This window comes from Eurytemora carolleeae, unplaced genomic scaffold (genome assembly GCF_000591075.1).
Source record: "Eurytemora carolleeae unplaced genomic scaffold, Eaff_2.0 scaffold148, whole genome shotgun sequence".
Lineage (NCBI taxonomy): Eukaryota > Metazoa > Arthropoda > Copepoda > Calanoida > Temoridae > Eurytemora > Eurytemora carolleeae.
The window spans coordinates 126499-153429 of record NW_019396061.1 but is presented as its reverse complement, the minus strand read 5'-3'; the positions used below and the strand labels follow the sequence as shown (position 1 = coordinate 153429).

The following is a 26931-nucleotide window of genomic DNA, read 5'->3' as shown; positions in this document are numbered from 1 at the left end:
AAATTGAATGTACATATGTCAATTTTTTGTTAAATGTTTCAATGTTACTTCACAAATTGCAATAACCCTACTTAGAATTTGTTCTATGTTATCGATCTTAGTCGGCATTTTTCACCCCCCCCTTGACCTTGCATTTTCTTTGTTAATGCATGCGCTATAAAAATATATATTGTAGAAATTAATAATGGTAGTCTTTAAAGTAGAAACAGAGAAATTAGAACAACAACGATGAAAATGCATTTTTTTAAGATGAGATAGTGACTATCTATATCTGTTAAACAATGGTACGATGAGATAGTGACTATCTATATCTGTTTAACAATGGTACGATGAGATAGTGACTATCTATATCTGTTTAACGATGATACTGTGAGACAATGCCTATCTATATCTGTTTAACAATGACTAAAAGTACAGACCCTAAGGTTTCTAAAACTAAACCCATCTAAAAGTTCAGGGATCAGAGTTTGTTTATATATATATATATAAGATCAACGTGACGTGAAGGTTTAACAAAGTTTACTGAAATATAAGGAAAATGCGACTAATTTGTTTCAACTTAAAACCGCGTCATGAAAGAAAAGATGATTATTTTTTATGGCTTTTTTCTTTTTCATCGAAGGTTACACATAAAGTTTTAGAAATCACTTTTAAAAATCTGGGAACCCTCTTCGTAATCATTTTTAAAGATCTGGGAACCCTCTTCCTAATCACTTTTAAAGATCTGGAAACCCTCTTCGTAATCACTTTTAAAGATCTGGGAACCCTCTTCGTAATCACTTTTAAAGATCTGGAAACCCTCTTCGTAATCATTTTTAAAGATCTGGGATACCTCTTCGTAATCACTGCTGTGGATTAATACCATTATGTTAAAAATAATTTTTAGTATATTTATTTCCTTTCTATCAAGTTTAGATTATGATAAAATATTTGATGATTTAAATAAAATAAATTAAACTATTTTCAAAACACTTTCTTAAATATTTATGTAAAATATTTTTCAATGGAAGATTTAATCACATCTTCGATCTCGTGTTATTAACATTTAGGACTTTACAAACTGATATTTTCATAGTTTTTTTTAGACAAAGGTTTCCTCGAGCATTCTGAGGCGTGCTATGGGGACTCAGCCCCCTTAACTCAGTAAAATCTATAGTTTCCAGGGGCGTTTCAGGCCCAAAAGGGTGATGAGCCCCCCCCCCCCCACCTTTTGGAAATAAAAAACATTTAAGCCCTCACTGGAAAAATTTCTGAGTACGCCCCTCATTTTATTTGAATTTTGTTGACAATCCCTTAGAAATTCTCCTGGTTTATACTTGAACTTATGAATATTTTCTCCTTGAAAATAAAGAAATCGTATGAAGAGAGGAAAGGCCGGCCACAAAAATTTCTCGTTCGATCCTAGGAGATAATTTTTTTTTATCTGACTACGTTAGAGCAAAAAATAGGGTTAGTCTTAAGTATTGCAATGATTACAGCATGTTAGAATATTCGAATTCACAAGATTGGTGTCTAAACTTTATATAGATGAGAATTAAATATTATAAATAATAAATTACAAAATATATGTCATACCGATGTCTTTTGTTTAACCCATGAAACCCGGAAAAAATCTATGGTTTTCGATATATTTAACAAAAAAAGATTGAAGTTTTATTAACTAGGAATAACTCGCGGCATTTTACACCGAAATATTTAAAATGCGCGTAAAAAAGTTAAACATTTTGAAGACATAGACAGGGGCGGATACTGGATTGAAGTAAGGGGATGCTATATATATTTCGGAACAAAAAACTCCAGATTTAGGGACAAAAAGACAAATTATTTTTTTACTTTCCTGTTTTGTACTAGGTTTTCTTTCCCTTAATTAAGTGCTATTGAGAAGCTATTCTGAAATCTCGGGGGGGTCTACGCCCCCTCTGAAACTGCTAGGGGGTGCGAAGGTCCTGCCGCCCCCCCCCTGTAACCACCCCTGGAGATAGAACTTTAAAGCTTTAATTAAATTGAAGCTTTTTTTCGATTTACAAAAATTTTATATTTCATCCATGTTAAAATATAGTTTTTATTCAACGATTGCACATTTTGATTATGGAACTCGGTATAGAGCCACTGAAATGTTCTTAGTTTGGTCTAGGTTACAGAAAAATTTTGGTTTCCCAGCAAAACTGTGATCTCAATCTAGTATAATAGTTTAATTTTAATTGGTAGAAATCCTTCAAATAAATTTAATTAGTTTACTTTGGTCCATATATTCACAAGATATCTAATGTCATATCAGGTAATTAAATAAAAATATTATTTAATTAGTTTACTTTGGTACATATATTTACAAGATATCTAATGCCATATCAGGTAATTAAATAAAAATATTATTTAATCGTATCACAGTGATCTGTTGAGTGGGTTAACCCCGGGTTTAAATTTTGACTATTGCTTTGTTCTTTCATTATGTAGAGAATTGTCTGGAACTACACTATTCTAGAATTGAACTGAACAGGTTGTCTCCATTCTCCATTATTAGGAATATTCTCTAGGTCTGCAGCCTCCATTTTGTCTTCAGGATTTGGCTTCATAAACTCAAGCTTCTTGTGTTCATGAGTCTTTAAGTGTTTATTCAGATGATCAGATCTTGTAAACCGCTTACCACATTCAATGCAGGCAAATCTCTTTTCTCCGGTATGTGTTCTCAGGTGTCTCTGAAGTTCATCCGACCTGGTAAACGATTTGTTGCAGAACATCCAACTGCAAACAAAAGGTCTGTCTCCGGCATGCCATCTCAGATGCGCTTTCAGGTGGGACGTTTTCCCGTAGATCTTCCCGCACCCTGGAACATGACAGATATGCTGTCTCTTCTTTTCTCCGTGTCCTGCAACCGACCCGTCCTCACAGTTCGGACATTTACATTTTCTGCAGCGTCGCGCAACCATGCTCTGGGTGTGTTTAAGCAGTGCAGCAGCAATCTGAGCATCATGTCCTGCGGTTGGTATCGGAGCAGGGATTGGCGGAGGAGAATATGAAGAAGGTTTAGCTCCAGGTTGCCAGAAGTTGGGTGGATACTGATGAGGGTATCCGGACCAGTAGTTCCACCAGGGTGGGTAGGGCGAGGGATATCCGGAGCCATCTGGAGAGGGGCTAGTCGGAGGAGAAAGGGGAGGAGGTTGGGAAGGATAAACCGAGGACGGATACGCCTCCAGCTCTGCGGGAGGTGTCACGGATAGAGTTGAAGGTGGAGTTTGATACGATTGTTTATTGGCGTGATGACTCCATGGTTTTCTGTCGTTTAAATCTTCAAGAGGAACCCGCTCCTTACAATCTTCTAGTTTGGAGAAGGAGTAAAGACGATGCTCCGTCTGAAAAATAAATAATAATATAAAAAACTTCAGTTAGTTAAAATAGGGTAAAATTTAAAATTTTAAAACCAAATAAAAATAATTGATATTGAAGTTGAAGTTGAAGTACCTGGTAAGGATGTGGATTGTAATGCATAGCAAGGTTTAGCTCTGCTCCTGGTCAAGAATAGATTGGGACTAAATACATGTGTAAATGGTTGATCTGACCATCCTTAACCGCCCAATGGGCGGGGGCAACACCTCCCCCGACCCTCCCTAACCCTGCCCCTCCCCCCTTTCCGACCATTTCCATAGAACCCAAACATGTGTAATTACCAGCACACGGAGACTTTTAATTACTTTTCTGGTCCCAGAACAGTTCTACAAAGTTTAGATTGAAAGAAAATGGTTCGAAGTGGTAAATACGTCAAGGTTTAACTCAGATGTTAAGATTTTTAAAAAATAAAAGAGAAGGATAAATAGAAGAATGCTAAAAAAAGGACGGAGGAGAATTATAGAGGAGATGGAAGGATAGGAGAATATATGGAGGAGATGGAAGGAAAGGAGAATATATAGAGGAGATGGAAGGATAGGAGAATATATAGAGGAGATGGAAGGATAGGAGAATTATAGAGGAGATGGAAGGATAGGAGAATATATAGAGGAGAAGGAAGGATAGGAGAATATATAGAGGAGAAGGAAGGATAGGAGAATATATGGAGGAGAAGGAAGGATAGGAGAATATATAGAGAAGGAGAATATATAGAGAAGGAGAATATATAGAGGAGAAGAAAGGATTGGAGAATATATAGAGGAGAAGGAAGGATAGGAGAATATATAAAGAAGAAGAAGGATAAGAGAATATATAGGATAGGAGAATATATAGAGGAGAAGGAAGGATTGGAGAAAATATATAGAGAAGAAGAAGGATAAGAGAATATATAGAGGAGAAGGAAGGATAGGAGAATATATATGGAAGAAGAAGGATAAGAGAATATATAGAGGGGAAGAAAGGATAGGAGAATATATAGAGAAGGAGAATATATGGAGAAGAAAGGATTAGAGAATATATAGAGGAGAAGGAAGGATAGGAGANTCAAACTGGGTCCATTTAATAGTTTCTCTAATATTCTGACTTTTTGACATAACTATGTTAATAGATATTCAATGTGGAAAAGACTAAAATGCAAGGATTAGAGATCATATTGTATATTTTCTTCCTGGTTGTCACTACATAGAGAACACGTTCAGTGTATGCAAAATTACATGAACGATTTTGCGGGCTCATAATTCCTTTAATTTTTTCCTCCACCCAAAAATAAGAAATGGTAGCATTAAAGAATTTTAGAACCTCATCTTTCTGATTTAAAGCTCTTAGAAAAAAGTGATGTTTTTTGAAAAAATGGAAGATTTATTTAGATAAAATCAAATAAATGTATGATGTATAACTTAATAAATAACAAAAAGATACGTGTGATTATTTATTTTCAATAATTTTCGTCTTTAGAGCTTGGTTTTCTATCATAAACATTTTTAGGTTTAGAAACACATTCCTCTCAATTATACAAAAGAACTGATTACCCGCCACAAACTCTAATTTTCTGATCCTTATATTTTTGCAACCTTTAATGGCGTAGAACTTTAATGTTTCAAAATGCCAATTCCTCTAGATTACAAAAAGACAAGAAATAAAAGGTTAACACCATTTATTCAATTTTGAGCAAATTTAATTACACCTAACATTTCCCGTTGTAGGGTGATTAAGTGAATTTATCGCCCTAGAACAGAGGGCGAAAAAAGTAACAAAGGTTGCAAAGGTTCAGGGTAATAAAGCTAGAGTTTGTTTCAAGTAATCAGTTCCTCAGGCAACTTAATACTTCACGACTGCTGAATAAATGTAAGCATACATCCAAGGGTGGACCCTTGTGTTAAAATACTACGGAGTATTATATACGGATACAGAACTAATCTACATTTTAAGAAGATTAACCAGAAAACCCTTCTCAGTCTCAGGCCAATTTGTAAACTTGGGACGGATAATGAACTCCTGAATATTTATTTGGTTAATTTATGAAACTTGGACCGAACCAAGGGGTCGGGAGCAACTCCGGAGAAGAGCTTTGAACCTGCCGACTCTTCCCTACTCCAGACTATACCCAGATCAGGTTTATAGCTGTCTGAGATAAATGGAGAACCATGACTACTAGTATTGGAAAATTAGAATTTATATGTACTTAAATTATACCTCCATCTCTTTACTTCAATTTAATCTTGGATACCCCCCCCCTTCCCTCTCATTATCTAACTGTTCATTCAATCTACGCAAATTGATGTTAAACGATTCCCAGAGAAAAAGAAAACTTTATCCTCCCATTATTTTTCAGATTTTAGTTTATAAAAACTTCACATCTCCCAAAAAGGGCGCAATTAGGGCGAGAAAAAAGTTTAGGCAAAAAAATCTTTCTTTTAATTTGCTGGTTTTCGGTGAACAACTAATATGTCTAATGTAGACAAACAGAAGATAGAGAATTCTTTCACTTCAACGACGAAATGACGGGAAATAACCTGAACAACATGAAAGCAGATATTTATGTTAATAAAATCAAATAATCGAAATTCCGTATAAAAGTTGGCGGAATTCGCAAGCAAAGAAATAAAGTATTTGACACACACTTAAATTTTCGAATTCTTATATCTATGCAACCTAATAGTGTAAAGATTGCAAAGATTTATGGATTGGAAAATCAGAGTTTGTGGCAAAGACTCAATTTCTTTGTGCAGAATTGTGTGAAAATTTGCTTTCGATGAAAACGCGAAGTGAGGGATTTTTATTACGTATTAAACCTCTAATTATTTAATTTTTAAGGAGGGGGGGGGGCAAAATTTGAAATGTAGATTTAAACAGATATATCTTATAAGACACTAATACTCTAACTACATCCATATTCAAGCCTCCTTTTTCTGTGTTTTACTTTTAAATTAGATATATTTTTTTCGCCTACCCCCTTAGAGAAGAAGGGGGGGGGGGAAATTTGAACATATAGTCCAATTACTTTGCAAGTATGAAGAAACAGCTTCATATTTTATACAAGTAAAACTAGCACAATTTTTGTTTTAAATCCGCATTTTAATATTTCTAACATTTAATGAGTATTGTTTTTTTATATTAGAGATAGTAAACAAAATAACTAAATTTGATTAAACGTTATAGCTTAGCTATTATAAAGTATGAATATGCCTTTGGATAATCCTACCGAAAATTTCGAATGTAAGTGCGACGATGCATATTATGTATGTCGCCATTTTCTATGGGATGAAAACTGCAGGCCCGTACCGTAGGAGTTTGTAAAGGGGGAACAAACAATTGTTTTGACCTCAAAAGCTAAGGGTCAAAATTAATGACTAAAGAATAAAAAACTAGATTTTTAACAAATTATAGTTCATTAAGATAGTTTTTTTTTGCCTGTTTTGCATTATGATTTCTTTCCCTTAAGTGCTATTGAGAAGCTATGCATCAAAACAAAAAAACTAGAGTTACAAGATGCAGAGATTAGAGTCAAACTATAAATAAATGTATTACTGAAAAGTTTCGAATCTCGAATAGCCAATACTTTCAGGGAAAGGAAAGGATATGAATGCCTGTAAAGATCAAGAAAAGCTCAAATATGAAAATCTGAAGTTTTCCCAAAACTAAAATTCTGAGGATGAGTACAAACAGCTTCTCCTAAACCATGCCATACTTTAGAATTTTTTTCAATTTGTCTCCATGCTACTTTTTGCTGTACAATGGTTTATTAGAATCATTAATCTAATAAAAGAAGGGAAAAGGATAAGCTTATCAAAATACAAAAAATAAATAATATAAACCCTTTCATTTCACAAAACAGGATAGAAATAAAAAACCCCAAATAATTTATTTGAGAGAGCATTCAATTTTACTTTAAATTAAAGAAAAACAATCCTTTGCCACATAATATTGGTAACAAAAATAATTATTTTATGCCAATTTTCTCCCCTTTTTTCCTTCTTTCTTTCTTTTTTCGTTTCCTTCTTTTCATTTAAAATTTTCTTCTTTTTTGTCTCATGGATAGTGTGACGTACCCCAGTACACCCCCCTCCCACCTTCGGTGGTAAAGGGGGGCGCGTGCCCCTGTACCCCCTAGCTACGGGCCTGAATAAAAACATCTTTTAATTACTTTTTTATATTAAGCCCTGTAGTTTCCAATCCTTTCTTTCGGCTCAATATTTAATACCTTCTTAGTTCTACATCAAGAGTTGGAGAGTTCTTTTATCTTTATTTATAATTATTGTCAGAAAATAGTAGAACCTGCAACATGGTAGAACCTGCAACATAGTAGAACCTGCAACATGGTTTTCATCAGAAGTGAGCTGCGAGCTAGTGGGGAAATTCACCCCCTAAAATTTTGAGGACGCGTTCCCACTAGTTCAGTTTCTTTCAAAGTTCGAAATGGAAAGGGGAACCACATTTCCCCAGTCTTTTCATCTAAAAATGCCAGGAAGGGGGGGTTAAATAATGTTGGCACACTTCGTATAAAGTGTAAATTTTCAATTACCCGAAATATAAACGATATCGAATTTCCCGCCATATGCATCTCCAAGGGCGTACGAGAGCATTTGTGTAAGGGGGGGGGAACTTTTGGTCCCCCCTCACTAACGTTGTGCCCCCACCCCTTAAAAAACGGCCTTTATTGAAAAAATATTGATACTTTTTTTAGCTGTAATAACTTCTATTCGATCATATATACACACTTCCATATAATACTCTAGTTTTATTGCTTCAATGGGTGAAAAAACGTTTCTTAAAAACATTTTCATAGAAACGATACATATTGTATAATTATAGATACAGCGTGTCCCAAAAAACATGGGAATTCAGTGACGAATTCGATATCGTCTTTTTAAATAATTCTTTGATTTAGTATAGTGATACCTACTGAGAAAGTTGTAATCTGTAAGAGTTTCGTCTGCTATGTTCACATTTTGTTTGTTTATGTTTTGATTGCATACGGTTGTACTTAGTAAAACAAGAAAATTGCAGTATACACACTTGTTCATATCTTGCGGAGACATTATAGACAAATCTTTACATGCTTTTACCCTTTTCATAAATAAACTCTAGCAGACATAATAATATTATGGCTTTTGAAATGAGGTATTACAATGCTATTTCATATCAAAGACGATATCCAATTCGTCACTGAATTCCCATGTTTTTTGGGACACCTTGTATCAAAGATATATATTTACACTGAAGGCAGTATTGATTAAAGCTTTTTAATGAAACTTTTTTAGTAAAAGGCAAAAGTGAGATTTTAAACTATTTATTATATGCACGNATCGTTCTCTAGGAATAAACCAAATTGTAAATCAATATGTAACCTTATGTTGAAATAGTCACGTTTTTAACATAATAGAACGATTTTGAGAATTCTTATAGTTCATTTTTTTCAGTTGAGATGTATTCTATATGGGACATTACTGATAATACCCGTCAAATAAAAGGTAAGATCAAATAATATCCATAGATAAAATAATATCTGTAGATAAAATAATATCTGTAGATAAAATGAATATCTGTAGATAAAATAATATCTGTAGATGAAGTAAAATCTGTAGATAAAGTAAATTCTGTAGATAAAATAATATCTATAGATAAAATAATATCTGTAAATAAAGTAATATCTGTAGAAAAATAATATCTGTAGATAAAATAATATCTGTAGATAAAATAATATCTGTAGATGAATAATATCGTAGATAAAATAATATCTGTAGATGAAATAATATCGTAGATAAAATAATATCTGTAGATGAAATAATATCGTAGATAAAATAATATGCATAGCTTAAATATTATCTGTAGATAAATTAATATTAGTAGACAAAATATCATCTGTAGATAAAATAATATCTGCAGATAAAATAATATCCGTGGATAAAATATTTTCATTAGATAGAATACTATCGTAGATAAAATAATATCTGTAGACGAAGTAATATCTGTAGATGAAATAATATATGAAGATGAAATAATATCTTCAGATGAAATAATATCCGTAGATAAAATGATATTCATAGAAAAAAATAATATTCATATATAAAATAATACTCATAAATAAATTAATATCCGTATATAAACACTTCAAGTTCTAGAGGAAATAGTAAGAATGCTTATGAATTGAAAATGATGCGCTAAATGACATCTTTAAATTGACATTTTTTTCAGATTCTCCCTGTTGGCCTCATATCTTCTTGTTGTTTGTTGAAGGAGATGTTGACCGTAATGAGCTGCGTCTACTGTTTGACCCAGAAGCGCTAACAACTGAGAACAAAACAAGCTCCATAGTGTTTCACTGTCACAAAAACTAAGCTTTGAACACTAAATCAGTATTATTGCATTATCCCACATCTTTTCTATTCTACATAGAACTGAGCTTTGAACACAGATAATCATTATTATTGTATTATCCCACATCTTTTCTATTCTACATAGAACTGAGCTTTGAACACAGATAATCAGCTAAATTGTATTATCACCACATCTTTTCTATTCTACGTAGACCTGAGCATTAAACACACTATTCTAAATTTTGAATCACACCTTTTACCATTGTTCACATGTTCTTAATTTTATTTGTTAGCTACGAGTTTGCCTTGTATTTTCTTTGTATATAATAAATACATAAATTCTTAATATTTTTTACTGTTACGGTAATGAAATAATATGTCGTATTCCTTTAGGTTTACTAAATGTCGTATTGCTCGACGACTCATTTTGCTGTTGGTAGTTATACTTCCCTTGTGTAAAAACAGTACTTTAACAAAGTAAAGGTGTTGGAAATATGAAAACCAATATTGTTTATTACAACATAAGTGAAAAAAGTAAACACTGCATTTTTCATCGGTTTTCCTGTTTTTTTTCCTTGCTTTCAAAAAAGGACATTTTGCAAAGCGGTGATAGGGGATTACGTCAACCCCCCCCCCCCCTCCTGAGAAGTTAAGGGGACGTCACGCCTAGAAAAATTTCGAAATTAAAGGGAGTGACCGGCAACGTATGGTAGTTCAATTGAGAATGTAGTATTGTTATGATTTTCTTAGGATTCACTGAAGACATTAAACGTTTTAATGGTGTATATAATTACTAAGTTTGAGCGCAAAGTCGACGTTCAAAATCATCCTTTTGGGTGGTTACGACGACCAAAAATGTATCAAAAATTCTACAGTAAACTAATAAGATGTTTTAGAACATATTTCTCAACAGAAATTTGTCAATGTTAGAATCAATTATTTCTTTTTCATTATTATAATGAATTTCTTATCCTTAACAAATTCGTTCGCAGATTTCTTAAAAAATTTCAAATGTCGTCTTTTCAATAAAAATTCCAGGAAATCTACAGAAATTGTTTGCGAACAATTACAGAAACTGAATAAGATTACTTATTTTCGATGATGAGTTAATTTTTATTTTCTCAACCTGTTCCTAAACAACAAATTAGTTTACTGTAGTCAATTTTTGTTACATTTTTGTTATTTAATATTTAATATTTGTTAATAGTTATTTAATAGTTAATAGTTATTTAATATTTCAAAAATAATTGATTCTCAAATCGTAACCACCAAAATGGATGATTTTGAACATCGGCTTTGCGCTCAAATTCAATAATTATACATCATTAAAACGTTTAATATGTCTCAACTGAATTTTTAAAAATTTCAACACAATACCACATTCTCAGTTCAACTACCATACATTGCCGATCACTTTCATAATCTCATATTTTGAGGCAAAAGTTGAATGGCTGGCAATTAAGCGACAAAAATCGCTTATACAACAGTCATCCAACCTTTGCTGCAAAATAGGCAATTCTTTGTTAAATGTATGAACTTCTTTTATTTCATAATTCAGTATTGGGTTTAAGTCATCTGGTTCCTCGACATCGGGTTTACAAAATGGATTTAAAACATGTTTTGCCGAGAACTTGTCTTAAACAGTATCACTTTAACTATTTACTATTTTTCTTTCAGTGATTAAAATAGAAAGTGGACCTTAAAAAAAACCTCCCATCCATGGGGTATAAAATTTTTTCCAATTATTACCCCCTCCAACCCCCTGTAAAATTATACCCACTTTAATATCCTTTAAAAAAAAAATTTTTATTTTTTTATTTTGGGTCTCAAAATCGGTTTTTGAATTCTGACCCCCGGCCTTATGACCCAATTTAAAAAAGATAAACATTCTGAGATTTAGGGTGCGACTTGTTATGGGGGGGGGGTCAAAATGTTACCAAATAAAAAAATTTTTTTTTACAAATTTACCATGCAAGACAAGTTAAGGCTAGTTGGGCAGTTTTTTCTTTCAGGGCAAAAATTTGTCAGTGTTAAAAGAACAAATTTTTCTAAATTGTTTCTTCTAAACATTTTTTATTACACTCTGTCAAATTTTGACCCTGACAGAAGATATATGCAAAAAACTAGCCAAAAACCCCGCACGTGTTGTAACGATCCTTCTTTTCCAATTTTCTTGGGACAGATATTACATAGTTTTATTAAATCAAGATTTAACATTTGGAAATTTAATGAAGAAACAAATTTAGAAACTGTTCTGAACGATGTAGAACAACAGGTGTGCTGTGACCATTGAATTAAGACTCGACCGGCCTCAGCTCTAGTGTGATCACTTCCAGAAGGATAGGACACAATGATATCAAATAAAAAAGTTCTTTTGATGCAGAATTACTGGCAGCACTTTGCAACCTCGTGTCTCCCATAAATTACGCCTAAGAAGGATTAAAACAAAGTTTTTTGGTTGAATATAAGGGATTATAATTTTTTTCTTAAAAATAGGTCTTCAGAAAACAAATATAAAATGTTAACTTAAATTAAATGAACTTTAAGTTTAATAAACTGAATTAGGTATTATGTTTTTTATTGATTTAAAAAAGGGGGGGGGGATAAATGTGTATTGCACTTAAATCAAAAACTATCATTCAACTTTTTTATTTTAAGGATATCGTTGCCATTTATCGGTATTATAGGCCCAATTATCTTTTAATATCTATAAAATATGAATAATAATTCAAAAATACCAAGGTTTTAGGGCGCTTTGCGCCCATCTTCTATTTAAATTGTGAACATGTTTAGTTTACATTTAAAAACAAAGAAGAAACAAATTTTGCGGATTTAAAACAAAAATCGCGGATTTTCAAGAATTTAAATTTTTTTAAAAATTAAAAACCTTTATAACACATTTTTTTTATCATTCATAAACCTTCCCTGTGGTTACGTGATGTCCCACAAAAAATTTGGGCCCGATCTGTTCAGCCGTTTTGACGTTTATTGGATACAAACAAACAGACAAACAGACAGACAGACAAGCCAAATTTATATATAGATAGAATAAACAACAGTACATAGCATGTATATTGCATTGTACACTAGTACTGGTCAAGTAGTGATCAGATATACAGGATTTACCCACAAAGGATGAGACTGTAAAGACGACTTAAAATATGACGAGTTCAAGTTTAAATCAAGTCGTCGTGGCTTATTTAATGATTTGTCAAAGAAAGAAATAAGTTTATAGTTTCAGAGAATCAGGAATTTAAGAAAACAGACAGAATCAACTCCGTGAAGTCGTCTCTGAAATTTCATTCTTTAGATGATACTGGAGTCCCATTTCTTCTCGTTTTGTTTCATAACTTGAAAACTTATAATAAGAAATTGCTCTTGAAAAATAGAATCCTTAAAACTTTTGATCAGTCGTCTTTATTTGTTTAAACCATTACTTATTCTTACATTTATCGTTGCCTATATGTAATTTCACCTGGGAGGGGTTTCTTTAAGTACTGAAATAAATAAATTTACAAAAAATTCAGATAATGTTAAATATAATTGTTATAAATAATATCTACATATAATAAGGATTGTAACTAAGATTGACATGTAAATTAACAAATATTAGTCAGTATAGCCACCTGGGAATAATATATATGATGAAACTGGTATCGGTAGAATAGTTAGAACTGAATGTATTCTATGTACAAGCTATAAATTCAAATTTGTACAGTGAACATCAAATTTTTCTTTTTATGGCATCTAAGAAATTTCAGCTTTGAGATTTGTTATTTAAATAAATTAAAACAACTTTTTTCTCTCTAAAAATTATGATTCCAATCTTTTAAACAAGTTTTCTAAAGTTTACGGCGGGTCAAGAAAAATCTCAATTAAAAATCATTTTAAGATTAGTATAAATATTTTGATTGTCGTGTAAACTTGTGATATTATCTAGAAAAAAATATTTACATAGTTCTAAATACTGAATATGGAAAGGTAACCATTATCTAATGGGATTTATAAAAGTCTAAATCACGAGTTGCAACGCGACATCTAGTTGGTATATAGCGCCATATTTGCAAAATTTTACGGTTAGCGCTTTCTTTACATAATCTCGAGGGCAGCGCCATTTTGAAAATATTTCCAAACACGTGGAAGACGAATAATCTTTTGGTTTGATTTTAGCTTATATCTATTTTCTTCTTTGGGGAGTTTTGTGGTGTGTTCTCCTGCAATAGAAATGCATAATTAATAAAATAAATATAAATATAATAATATCTTCTATATATAATAAAGCTCTTCACTCATATATGTATATATATTTTTACTATATTTTAGCTATAGCTGGCCAAACGGCTGGACCAAATCGGCTGAATTGTTTTAGGGAACCCATGGGTACCCTGAGGGATTAAAAATCAAAATTTTATTTTCAAAAATCGCCTTTTTTTAAATTAAATTTTTTTTTTCACGGACAACGCCGCGCGGGCACTTCAGCTTGTAATAAATAAAATAAGTAGTTAGATATTATTATTAAAAATTTGTAGTAAACAAAATTTCTACCTGTGAACTGAGTCCTTGACCTTCAGGGAAATACACCTTTGTGATAACAATATCTCCAGTTGACATCGTCTGAATATTAAAATTAATGAATAAAAAAATAAAGAAATGAGGGAAAGTAAGGCGAATAGGTTTTAAGTTTTCTTATATGTGAAATGGAAAAATATTAATTGTGGTAAGCTAGATTTTAACTATCTAATAAGTAGAGTTAAACGATCTTAACTATCTAATCAGCAAATTTTAACTATCTAATCACTAGATTTTAACTATCTAATCAGCTCACTAAAGACGGTTAATTTTAATGTATAGATTTCCCACCTGAGTTTCTGCATCGACCTTTGTTCCCTCCAGTTTAGGGGAAGGTGTGAAAGAGTTTAAGGCGTGTGCTGCGGCTAGGATACTATCTATTCTGTCTATTCTATCCAGGCGTTCTATACTGTTATCTGATAGAATATCATCAACCATCTGAGAAAAAAAAACAATCATTTAATCAGACAAAAACCAATGAAAAATAAAGCTAACCTAAATCTTTTTAGGATTGCGAAAAAATCAAAAGTGTGTTCCCTGTTTGCAAACTAATTATTTTTCAATTTTTGGGAGGCAAGTGGGGGAGGGGGAGATTCGTAAAAAAGATGTAAAAAGTTTAAGTTTGGAGATCACATTTTTCATTTATCTCCAAAACTCATTCACTTTACTGTAAATAGATACCTTACTTTAGAATTTAGAATCCGATAAAAAGGAAGAAATCATTATTAATATTATTATGGTTTTAACTCCGGGTCTATTATACCTGCATAGACTCCGCTAAGGAGGAAGGTCTAGGAGATAAACTTGACTCTGGAGATGGAACACTCATCTCACTTTCCATACTTGGATAATCTCCAGGATCACAATCATAATCATCATCCTCATCATCTAAACATAATCATCATCCTCCTCATTTAAACATAATCATCATTCTCCTCATCTAAACATAATCATCATCATCCTCATCTAAACATAATTATCATCCTCCTCATCTAAACATAATTATCATTCTACTCATCTAAACATAATCATCATCCTCCTCATCTAAACATAATCATCATCCTCTTCATCTAAACATAATTATCATCCTCCTCATCTAAACATAATCATCATTCTACTCATCTAAACATAATCATCATCCTCCTGATTTAAACATTATCATCATTCTCCTCATCTAAACATAATCATCATCATCCTCATCTAAACATAATTATCATCCTCCTCATCTAAACATAATCATCATCCTCCTCATCCAAACATAATCATCATCCTCCTCATCTAAACATGATTATCATCCTCCTCATCTAAACATAATCATCATCCTCGTTCTTGCATTACCATAATTACAATCTTCATTTAAAAAAAACGCCTAAGAAATAAAATAAAACGACATTCAACTCGATCTTGTGGCTAACTCCGTTCAAATGTCATTCTTTGTTAAATTCAAATTTCAAAATGTTTTCAAAATTATCAAAACAATTATTTTCTTTTTCCTCACCTGAATCAAAACCTCGGGAATCCTTGCTTTCTAGCTTTTCAAGCTTTTTTGCCACCTTGTAGGATCCTTTTAACTTCTCCTTATCCTCCTCTGTAAGCTCGACATACCTGGAGACAATAAAACCAGGAATTAGTAATATTTGTAATTAACAACTCTCCAGAATTTAATAATTCGTGGGTTATCCTTTCAGATCCTTTTCAATTCTTGAGTATATTTCCTCCCTCTTTCAACTCTACCTTCTCATATATTTTCTGTAGATTTTCTGGAATTTTTATTGAAAAGACGACATTTTAAGAATTTAAAAAAACTGCGAACAAATTCGTAGAGAATAAGAAATTAAATATAATTATGAAAAAGAAATAATTGATTCTAACATTGATTTATTGACAAATTTCTATTGAGAAATATGTTCCTAAACATCTTATTAGTTTACTGTAGAATTTTTGACACATTTTTCTTTTTTAAGATTTACTGAATTTTTTCACAGAAAAAGAATTTTAAATAATTTTTCCTCTTTTTTCTTTTTATGTTAAATCTTGATAACTCTTATAGGAATATGGAAATTTTAGATAATCTCTCATTTGTTCAGAATTTGGTTTGGAGTGGAGCAGATTTGTTTTTGCAGTTTTTTGATGATATTTTTGACCCTTGGACCCGGATCCGGATCCTAGCACTGGCTTAAATGTATGTATCTATATAGTGTACCTGAGTAACCGAATCTCTCGGTTTGATAGAACAATATTTTTGCTCTGCGTGGTTGCTAGTTTCAGCCGGAGATCTGCTACCTCCGTCTCAACCTTCCTCTGCCTCTTCCTCTCCTTCACCTCCTCGGACTGGATGTACATGAGACTCTGCTCCTCACACAGGGAGAGGAACAGGTTCATAAACTCAGGTTTTATCCCGCTAATAATAATAATAATAATAATACCTCGACATGGCTGTATAAATGGTTGGAACCAGTGCAAGAACGTCAGCTGCCGCGTAACATATCATATCTCGTGTTAGCGGTCGCCGGGCCCAGAATTTCTGATCTCGTCGATATATATTTTTTACCTGAAAATAATGATTTCATATTAACAATATTACTGCTTGGAATGGCAACCAAGTTTACTATTATTAATTCCTTTAGCTCTCGCGGTAGATAGAAGATCACATTGCTGCAAAGTGGAAAGAGAAATATAAATAGGTCAGAGTCCAAGATAGCTTTTAGATAAGCTTTAGACGGTTAAAATCTGAATTACCCTGAAGAGGAGACGGGGGGGGGGGGCAGATAGATTAATAAATATTTAGAAAGATAGATAGACAGACGAGAGCATGTTTGTTTAGAACTTTACAAAGGATTAAGTAGAAACCAGTATCCGTAATAGTTTCTACCGAACCCATTGGAAAATCCTTTTAAATCCAGTTTTTACTCCAACCGCATACTTTGCAGGAGGGGGTATCAGGTTATGTAAGGGGGGAGGGGATAGACATGCATGCAGCTAAATAAAAAATTATAATGCAGTTTTGTTGAGAGATGCATAAGAAAACAGGTTTAGAAGATTGGATATTATAGGAGTCAAGGATGAGGAGGAGAGAGAGTCGGGATTTTTATTTCCACTAAAACCTTTCTCCTGCAAATATATCTGTTCTCCGTTCAACTCTATTCTCTAAAAAATTCCGTTCTTCCCTTCAGCCTCTGCTTAAATCTGTTCTACACTTAACCCTATTATCTGCTTAAATCTGGTCTACCCTTAACCCTATTATCTGCTTAAATCTGTTCTACCCTTAAACCTATTATCTGCTTGAACATGTTCTACCCTTAAACCTATTATCTGATTAAATCTTTTCTACACTTAACCCTATTATCTGCTTAAATCTGTTCTACACTTAACACTATTATCTGCTTAAATATTTTCTACCCTTAACCCTATTATCTGCTTAAATGTGTTCTGCACTTATTTGAATAGTAATATAAATATAAATAGGAAAAAGAATATAACTAGGAATATGATCATGAATAGGAATAAGAATAGGAATAGACATTTGACCATGAATAGGAACAGGAATAGGAATAGACATATGATCATGAACAAGAATAGAAATAGGAAAATTCCCTTAAATCACCTGATCCTTCATGGGGTTAAGTGGGGCGTTGTACTGCTCACACAAAGCGTTTAAGGAGACGTTCTTCACCTTGTACACGGGCTTACCCGTCTGCTGGAGCTCTAGTACTGCATGTGCGGCCTGAATAGTGAATATATAGGAAAATCAAAATCTTTTATGTAGATGTTATGCAATTTATAAATAATTGTAAAAAATCCAGTAAAAAATTTAGCAAATCAGCAATCTCATAATCTGAAGAATTCTTGTAAAATGTTGTTGTTTGTGTTATGATTACATGAATAATAGATGCTTTAAAAACTTATTTTGTCATTTTTGTTTACCTGTGTATCAAATACGTTCCTAATAGTGACGTCATGTTGATGGTACAAGGCAGCAGAATCATTTCTACAGTCGTGTACAACCTGTAAATAAATATTCATAAATGATTTATAATAGTGACGCTATGTTTTGATATGAACGTCAGATAGAGTCTAGCATGTCTCTATATAAAGTTTTGATGTCTGTTTGTTTGTTTATGTCCGATCATAATATAGAAACCCTGGACCGATTTGCCTCAGATTTTGGTTGAGGAACTCGGGAGAACGACGGGAATGTTCTTAGCTTGGTTTTGAGATTCTAAGTTGAGTGGGTCCGGCCCACTTTTATTGGGAAATAAATAAAATAGCTAAAATCGTAATTTACGTCCAAGCGAGGGTAAACGTAGGGAGTAACTATGAGTACCCTGGCCAACGCTGGGTTCTCAAGCTAGTGTTTTATAAATCATTATGATAGTTAGTAAAAATATTTGGACGATTTCCGATAAAAAAAAATGCAAAAAAAACAGGTTAATCTCATATAAAAAGATAATATAAACCACAATTTTATGAAAAATAAACCTTAAGAAAAGAGTTGAAGAATCTACCTTAACGATTAACTCTGATTGAATAAGTTTGCCAAGTCCCCCCTGCGTCATGAGAGCAGGGTTGGTGAGTACATCGAATAGAGTAACCTGACCCGACATAGTACTTATCTGAACCAGGGTCAGTTTTCCTATAATCAGGATTAGGATCAGGTTTTTTGTATCATAGAGTAATAAATATTCGCATCTAGAGAACTAGAGAAAGCCGTCTTTCATATGGTTAAACTATATTAAAAAATTGTCTTCAAATTTCATAGTGATTAAAAGTATGAACAAACAAATCAAATATATAAAAATACAACAGCTATTTTGATTTTTTTTTTGATATTTTAAACATTTTTACCTTTAGGACCAAGATTTACTCCCTCTCCGTCCAACCCTACTGGTTCTCCCACTCGGAGCATTTCTTCCACGATCTGAGAACTCTCCTTTACGTTTACAACTACTCTTGAGACCTGCAGGGTTCGGAACTTCAAGGATTCTCTTGACTCCGTTGTTACCGGAGGTCTAGGCTCCTGCTGCATTGATCGTTGTTCATGGAGCACAGATCTTTGATCCGAGGGGTTGTTTCTAGGTTCCTGAACTCCTAAACCCCCGGAGCGTTGATCCTGGTCCGAGTTCTGAGCCAGCATTCTCAGGACAACCATATTAACCCTCTGCTTCAAGGTTTGCTGGTTCAAAGAGATCTGATTCTCCCGCGGTGAATCCCGGGGGACGGGGGAGGAGGAACCAGTGCTGGGACAAGAGTTTCGAGGACTAATATCTCCGTTCCTGTCTCCGTTCTTGATAATATCTCCGTTCCTGTTTTCTCCAAACCCATTTTGGATAGAAGGAGCCTGACGTAAAAACGGAAACTTAACAACTAAATTTTAAAACAATTTCTTATAATCGGCTTTTCGTGACTTACAACATTTTTTTAAGATAAATGGATTTCAAAAATTATAAACTTTTATTTTGAAAAATCTCCGTTCCTTGTTTGAATGAGATAAAGAAAATGTTTTCTGTGGAACCAAAGTAACAATATGGTTCTGAACATGGAAAATGTGGGAGTATATCCGGAGAAAGGTTGAAAGATCCTGTCCAGTCTTGAACAGGTTTCCACAAGCTTCCTCGCCGAATTGTCTGACCGCAATATTGAACAGTTGGTCAACGTTCAATTCTCCGGAGGAATCGATTTTCTCGCGGAAAAACTGAATGAATTGATTTGTGATCACAGGATCGATTCGAACTTCTTCGATTTCCTTGAACGTGTTCGTAATCTTCCCCTCATACTCCTTGAGGTAGACAATCTCCTCGTTAACGACGAACTCCTCCGGGTACTTGGCGAGAAAATCCGTGAACTCCTTGACATGCTGCCCTGATATATGACGAACCTCAGGAGGCGCTTGTGATCTGTGTCCCAACAAACTCTTGATGGGTACTTCCGTCCCAGCTCCATACTGCCTAAAATACAGGAATAAGGATTATTGAATGAACATTTTAAACTATTCTATTAACTGAGGACAAACTTTTCTAGCTCCAAACTAAATCAAACTTTCCGACAAAAAAACACCCCTGGGGCCATGCCAGGTCTCACACAATATTTGGGGCAAGTTTTAAAAGCCTTTCGGCGATTAATGGAAACAAACCAAGAAGCCAAACAGAAAAAAAAAACAATTCTTGTAATAATTGTCTTACTTTAGTTTATGTTTAAAGTACTCAACAGCTTCTACAACATAATCTCGTTCTCCTATAGAGTCACCGTCTGAACCTCCAACCTAGAAAACATTAAATAAAATAATAACACGGTAGTTTTCAAAGAAGGCGCCGCCGTTAGTCCAGAAAAAGATTGCATTGGTCTCGAAAAAAGTGGCGTAGGTCCCGGAAAAGATGGAGTGAGTCACAAAAATAATGGGTTTTGAAAAAAGTACCGTGGGTTTCGAAAAAGGTGGCGTGGGTCCGGTAACAAGTTGTGTGGGTTCCGAAAAAGATATCATGGGTTCTAAGCAAATGGCGTGGGTTCCGAAAAAGGTGGCATGAGTCCCGAAAAAGGTGGCGTAGGAACTTATGGGCATCGTTTTGAGATGTTTAGGAGTTTTTGACGTTTAAAGTGCTCCACAAAATGCGAATTATTTATCACAATGCAAAATTGTATTCCTGATAAGTTTGCTTTTATTACATTATGCGATTTTTTTTCTTTGATCAAAGATATTGACCAAAACGATTTTTCAACACGAAAAACTGAAAACGATTTTACTAAACGTTTTACTTAATGTCTTTGGTCAGAGTAAAAGTTTTGCATGTGTAATAAAAGCAAACTTATCCAGCATTCAATTTTAAACTACAATTTGCATCTCAGATTCATTTCAAGCCTGTTAACAGTCTGAAAACTTTAAATGTTTAAAAACAGACATGAAAACAAATTAAACTGTGCAAAGAAATTACCATAAGACTTGTAAGTTTGTAAATAAATGTTAACATTTTAAGCTTAAAGATAAAAAGAGACTAAAAGAATCAAAAAATTCCAAAGAATGAAAAGATAAAAGTCAATTATATTCACGTTAAAGTCGCATGGTTAGCTTCAGCTTAATAGTTAATCAATAATTCGGATTGGATTTGGAAACATTGAAACCAGGTTCTGATAATTTAATAATGAAAACTATATTTACTCCCTGCAGACTAGGAATGGAAATGATCATGACTACTCAGGTATTTTCTAGGATGGGGTGGGAGGGGGGTGGGGTTGGATTCAGGAAAACTTGTTTCACATGAAATATCACTCAGATTAAATATCTTTTATCAGGAACGCATGAATTGGAATAAAATGAGAAGAAAAATTAGAGATTCGTTCTACAACTGTCAGACTTTAAGAGAACTTAAAACCTAACTTAAGCATTTTTTAATCAACCAAAAGTGAAACTTAGAACTAGAAAATAAGGATTATAATTGATTTGAATATTTGAGAAAGAAAGCGAAAGAACTGCGGGTATTTTTTTGGATACTTTTAATTATAAATATTTGTTCGACCATTTTAAAACTTTCACATGAACAGAATAAACTAAACTAAGGTTTAATGCAACACTGTGAGCTGTAGTTTTAGGTTTGGTTTAGTTTATAATATACTTCTTCTAAACTATAATTCCTGGCTAGAGTACAGTTTGCATTGTTAGAGGATTTTAGAGATGTTTTTCCAGATATTTATTCTTCCCTCAGCAATATTAGTGTCCCAGTAGAACCCTTTAGAACAGGTATATTGCTGCAGACTTTCAAACATAGAAGAATAATAGGAGAATATCAGGGATAGAAGAATAATAGGAGAATATCAGGGATAGAAGAATAACTGGAGAATATCCAGGATTGAAGAATAACTGGAGAATATCCAGGATAGAAGAATAACTGGAGAATATCCAGGATAGAAGAATAATAGGAGAATATCAGTTATAGAAGAATAATAGGAAAATATCCAGGATAGAAGAATAACTGAAGAATATCCAGAATAGAAGAATGGATGGAGAATATCAGGGATAGAAGAATAACTGGAGAATATCAGGGATAGAAGAATAACTGGGGTACATCAGGGATAGAAGAATGGATGGAGAATATCAGGGATAGAAGAATAACTGGGGTACACCAGGGATAGAAGAATAACTAGGGTACATCAGGGATAGAAGAATAACTAGGGTACATCAGGGATAGAAGAATAACTAGGGTACATCAGGGATAGAAGAATAACTGGGGTACATCAGGGATAGAAGAATAACTGGGGTACACCAGGGATAGAAGAATAACTGGGTACACCAGGGAAAGAAGAATAACTAGGGTACACCAGGGATAGAAGAATAACTGGGGTACACCAGGGATAGAAGAATAACTGGGTACACCAGGGATAGAAGAATGGAGAAAGGGAATGGAGAATATGTGAAAATAACATCTTACCAAGCTTGCATCAATATTTTGTATTTATTTCGTTCTAGCCGCCTTTTTTTTTAGCAACAATATTTCATATTCAGATCATGCGGCATTTTCCAGAAGTTTATAAACATACAAACCGTACAGGGATATTCATTAAACAGGAAACTCCATGAAACTGGGGTATTTTGTTGTCTTTTTATAATAAAGTTATTAAATATATTTTGACACTGTTAACGTTATTTATATTAATCAATGAGTTTGAACATTATAATGTGTTGGAACGGACTAATTTTTAGTAAAATTTTAATTTCCTAATGTTTTTTTTTTCGAAGCTTTCATCCCAGATAAAAGAGTCTAATATTTCTTGAATTTTCTTAAAGTTTTAAATCTAGATTATGCATAAGCTTGATAATTTAGCTCGAGAAATTAACATTTTTCTACAGTTTCACGCCACAACTTAAACAAAGTTGGGTTCTAAATTTCTACAGTTTCACGCCACAACTTAAACAAAGTTGGGTTCTAAATGGTCGTGCCATAACAGGGTGTTCACACCAACTTTTCATCCAAGTTACAAACTGTGATTAAAAAGGACAATGCAATTGAATCCCTACGCCGTTTTTTTCACACCAAAAAAAGGGAAGTGAACCCTACTGCATTAGAGTGACAACTTGTTAATTTAACAGGCTAGGAGGTAGCCCTTGAAAAATGGATGTAAAACCAGTCTGTGTCACAATTTATTAATTGTTTATAACAAACACTTAAATTTCATCGTTTTCCGTTTTTTTTTGCAATTTAAAAAAAGCTAGCACCCTAACTTTTAGAAATTGTGGTCTGTTAGGGAAAAAAGGATTTAGTTACCAGTGTAAAAAGTTTTTTGTGCAAACTGTTTAAATATTTTAAGATATATAGACAATAAAATTTGATTTTTTAAATAAATAAACAATTTTTATTAAAGAAATGTTTGCTATTTTCTCAATTCAATTTCAACCTGAACCTTGATATTTACCTTCTGTGTTGGAGTAACTGTAACCCAATCCCCGTCTACTGAGAACAGGGACGGATACTGAGAAATGAGCAACCATGAAACCTCACATTATACAAAATGGGAAATTTAGCAAATTGAAATCATGTTTTTAACACAGATACCATTATTCTATTATAGCTAGGTTAAGTCAGGCCTGGAGCAAGGTATCATTGAAATGAATCATTTATCTATCTCCATTCTTCATTGTTTTCTGGCGCAATGTTTGCTCCGGGTTCCAAGTTGGCATTACAAGAACTTACGCGAAATCTTTACGCAATTCCGTGCTAATTATTAAAGGTGGAAACTACATGATTCTACAAGGAGAGGTGTTGAAATTTTGAAGGAAATATCTTTAACGAATAATAAATCTATATTCAATAATCCAACATGTTTGCCGAATACTGATAAATATAATCAGGTAAACATTGGGATAAAATAGTTAGATAATACATGGATTCCGTTGAGGCTGTCAAATTAGGTTATGACATAATTTACGCTTGCTACCGGATTCTAAGATGACTATCAGAATCAAATATGGCTACCGGAATCAAAGATTGCTTCCGGATTCTAAGACGGCTACCGGAATCCTAGATGACTTCCGGAGTCCAAGATGGCTACCGAATTCTAAGATGGCTACTGGATTCCAAGATGGCTATTGGAATCCAAGTTAGCTACCGGAATAAAAAATGGCTACCAGTATCCAAGATGGTCACCTGAATCCAATGCGGCACCGGAATAAATAATTACTACCAGTATCCAAGATGTCTAGGGAATTCCAAGATGGCTACCGGATTCTAAGATGGCTACCGGAATTCAATATGGCTGCTGGAATTAAAAATGGCTACCCGTATCCAAGATGACTACCAGATTGCTACTGGATTTCAAGACGGCTCCAAATCCTATCAAGACTACTGAATTAAAAACCACAGATACCAAATATCAAGATGGCCATCTGATACCAAAATGGCTTCCGGAATCCAAGACGGCTACCGGAATTAAAAATGGCCAACCAGTCTCCTAGAAGGCTACTGGATTTACTTGTATATGGATATATGGATTTACTTTTATATAAATTAAAAGAAATAACATCACAAAAATTTTGCATAGGAAAAGAAGTTAATGAAATTCCATGTTTAGTTGTGTGTAAAGAAAATGTTGAGAAAATGAAATGACTCCGGAAGTTTTAAAACAAAATTCTTTATTACCGAGCTTAAAACTTCCGTCACTGTAAGTTTGAAATCGTTGAGTAGTGGGACAGAGGAAACAGCAGAGCTATAATCTTACAAATTAACTTCATAAGTCGAGGATAATTAAAATACAAACATTTGTTTCGTTGCTTCGAGTTTATTTTCCCTATTTAGATTATTTAATTTTTGTATATTCTTAAGTACAGGGTTAACCACAAAGGATGAGACAGTAAAGACGACCAGGAACTCTTAAAATGTAACGATTCTAAGGTTAAATAATGAAGTCTCCCTTATATATAGTTACCTAATGTTTTATTCAATGATTTGGCAAAGAAAGGCACAAATTTATAGTTGCAGGGAACCGTGAATTATACAAGGAAACAGACAATGTAAATTCGTAAAATCGTCCCTGAAGTCTCATCCTTTGCGGGTAACCCTGTATGTCCCCATGAACATTTTTATTCATTGAAATAATTGAATTAAGGACCAACGGTAGGGGGGTTACCAATATTGTGGTTTATTGGGTTTAGTACAAGTAATCCATAACTGTAATTCGATTGGTTTGACAAGTCGAGTTTGTCAGAGTAAACAGTTCTGTTCTGTACCCTGAGTAGGCTCAATATATCGGAACCTGGAAGTTTCTCCAATTGTTCCTGAGGGGATTGGCTGGATGGGGGAGAAGCAAGGAAACTTAAATTGTAGATTTATCAATATTAATCAGCAATGCAGAGAAGGGAGGGAGGGAGGGGGGGAGGATAGATCAGAAGAGGGGATAAAAGGGAGCTGGAGAGGAATAAGAAGGACAGGAGAGATTTAGAGGGGAGGAGGAGAGATTGAGAAACTAGATTGAGAAGGGAGGAGGAGAGATTGAGAAAAGAGATTGAAAAATTGAGTCTGCCAAAAACTCAAATTTTCTAATCACTTGAATTTAGCAACCTAATAGTGTAAACCTTCGATATTTTAAACTTAGATGATCTCACAGAATTCACAGTTTGAAATTTTTAAGGTCTACGACATTGGGTTGCAAAGGTTAGAAAATCATAGTTGCTGACAAAAAAAAACTCGATTCCTTTCTCAACTTTTCTTTTCAAAAGATAAATATTTTGTAGAAAGCATAGTTACAGTGTAGATCATTATCTGCAGATGATAAAGCATATATTGTATATTTGCTAGCTCAAGTATTTAATCGCTAAGATAAAATTATCAAAATTTATTTAAAAACAAGGGATACGCAAACTTTGAACTTTCTTTAATTCTATTTTTCCTTACAGGAATCAATTTTGTGACATCACGATTCGTTGCATTTAGCCGTTCAAAGAGTTCAGCAGAACATGAAGATGAGGACAGCGGAATTAGAAACTAAGAAAAGAGATNTAACAACTACGGTTTAAATCTTTAAGATATAAAAAATCCCATCATATAAAATGGTTGTGAATCGTTTGTGATACTCTGAAAAGGAAGTCCCCTATAATTACACTGGTAATCCTTTTAATCTATTGTTATTGAGTGTTTTAGTCGAAATATAAACCAAACTGTTTGAGTCGAAATAGAATGAAATGAAGGAAGAGGGGTGGAATGGAATGAAGCGAGAGGGGTGGAATGAAATAATGGGTAAAGGAGGTGAAATGTGAGTTGATGGGAGGAGAAGGAAAGGAAGGAATGTAATGAGGGAAAATCATTGAAAAAATATGGAGATAAGAGGGGAAGAAATGGAAAGTGATGGGAGGAGAAAGTATGGAAAGTGATGGAAGGGAAGGAAGGAATGGAAAGTGATGGAAGGAACGTGATGGGGAAGAAAAGGAATATAAAGTGATGGGAGGAGAAGGTATGGAAAGTGATGGAAGGGAAGGAATAAATGGAAAGTGATGGGAAGGAACGTGATGGGGAAGAAAAGAAATGTAAAATAATGGGAGGGTAAGGAGGGGAAGAGAATATGGGGCTTGTGATCAAAGAAAGGAAGAAGGAGGATGAAAAGCCGAAGGATGGAGTTAAGATTGTTATTTGACCACAAACAGAAGATGCAAATGTGCCTTATTGGATAAGAACCACACAGGAGGGGG

At 33.6% G+C, this 26931-nt stretch overlaps 2 protein-coding genes and 1 long non-coding RNA gene across 3 annotated transcripts in view; 1 reads left to right on the top strand and 2 right to left on the bottom strand.

Moving 5' to 3' along the window:
• Positions 1-2220: 2220 nt before the first annotated feature.
• Positions 2221-3544, bottom strand: LOC111708641 (transcription factor Sp5). The gene is made up of 2 exons (XM_023482083.1): positions 3460-3544; positions 2221-3350 (listed from the first exon to the last, which is right to left on the bottom strand). Exons 1-2 carry the CDS (start codon positions 3484-3486, stop codon positions 2469-2471), a joined length of 909 nt encoding a protein of 302 aa, XP_023337851.1. The 5' UTR covers positions 3487-3544; the 3' UTR covers positions 2221-2468.
• Positions 3545-8790: 5246 nt separating this feature from the next.
• Positions 8791-9803, top strand: LOC111708891 (uncharacterized). Its single transcript, XR_002766748.1, has 2 exons — positions 8791-8852; positions 9577-9803. It is a non-coding gene; the product is annotated as an uncharacterized LOC111708891 (long non-coding RNA).
• Positions 9804-13092: 3289 nt separating this feature from the next.
• Positions 13093-26931, bottom strand: part of LOC111708861 (uncharacterized) — a 25985-nt gene continuing 12146 nt past the window's right edge. The window contains 14 exon segments of the mRNA XM_023482368.1: positions 13093-13912; positions 14244-14312; positions 14559-14705; positions 15031-15155; positions 15766-15872; positions 16471-16688; positions 16690-16818; positions 17872-17991; positions 18192-18272; positions 18773-18900; positions 19113-19605; positions 19741-20212; positions 20447-20526; positions 23667-23723. Coding sequence (XP_023338136.1) covers positions 13865-13912; positions 14244-14312; positions 14559-14705; positions 15031-15155; positions 15766-15872; positions 16471-16688; positions 16690-16818; positions 17872-17991; positions 18192-18272; positions 18773-18900; positions 19113-19605; positions 19741-20212; positions 20447-20526; positions 23667-23723 — 2274 coding nt within the window. The 3' untranslated portion in view covers positions 13093-13864.

Bases quoted from the DNA above. Each gene is read 5' to 3' on its own strand.
- LOC111708641 (XM_023482083.1), bottom strand. From the start codon at position 3,486: ATGCATTACAATCCACATCCTTACCAG. The intron at 3,351-3,459 runs GTACTTCAACTT...TTTATTTTTCAG, and splicing joins ACAATCCACATCCTTACCAG to ACGGAGCATCGTCTTTACTC.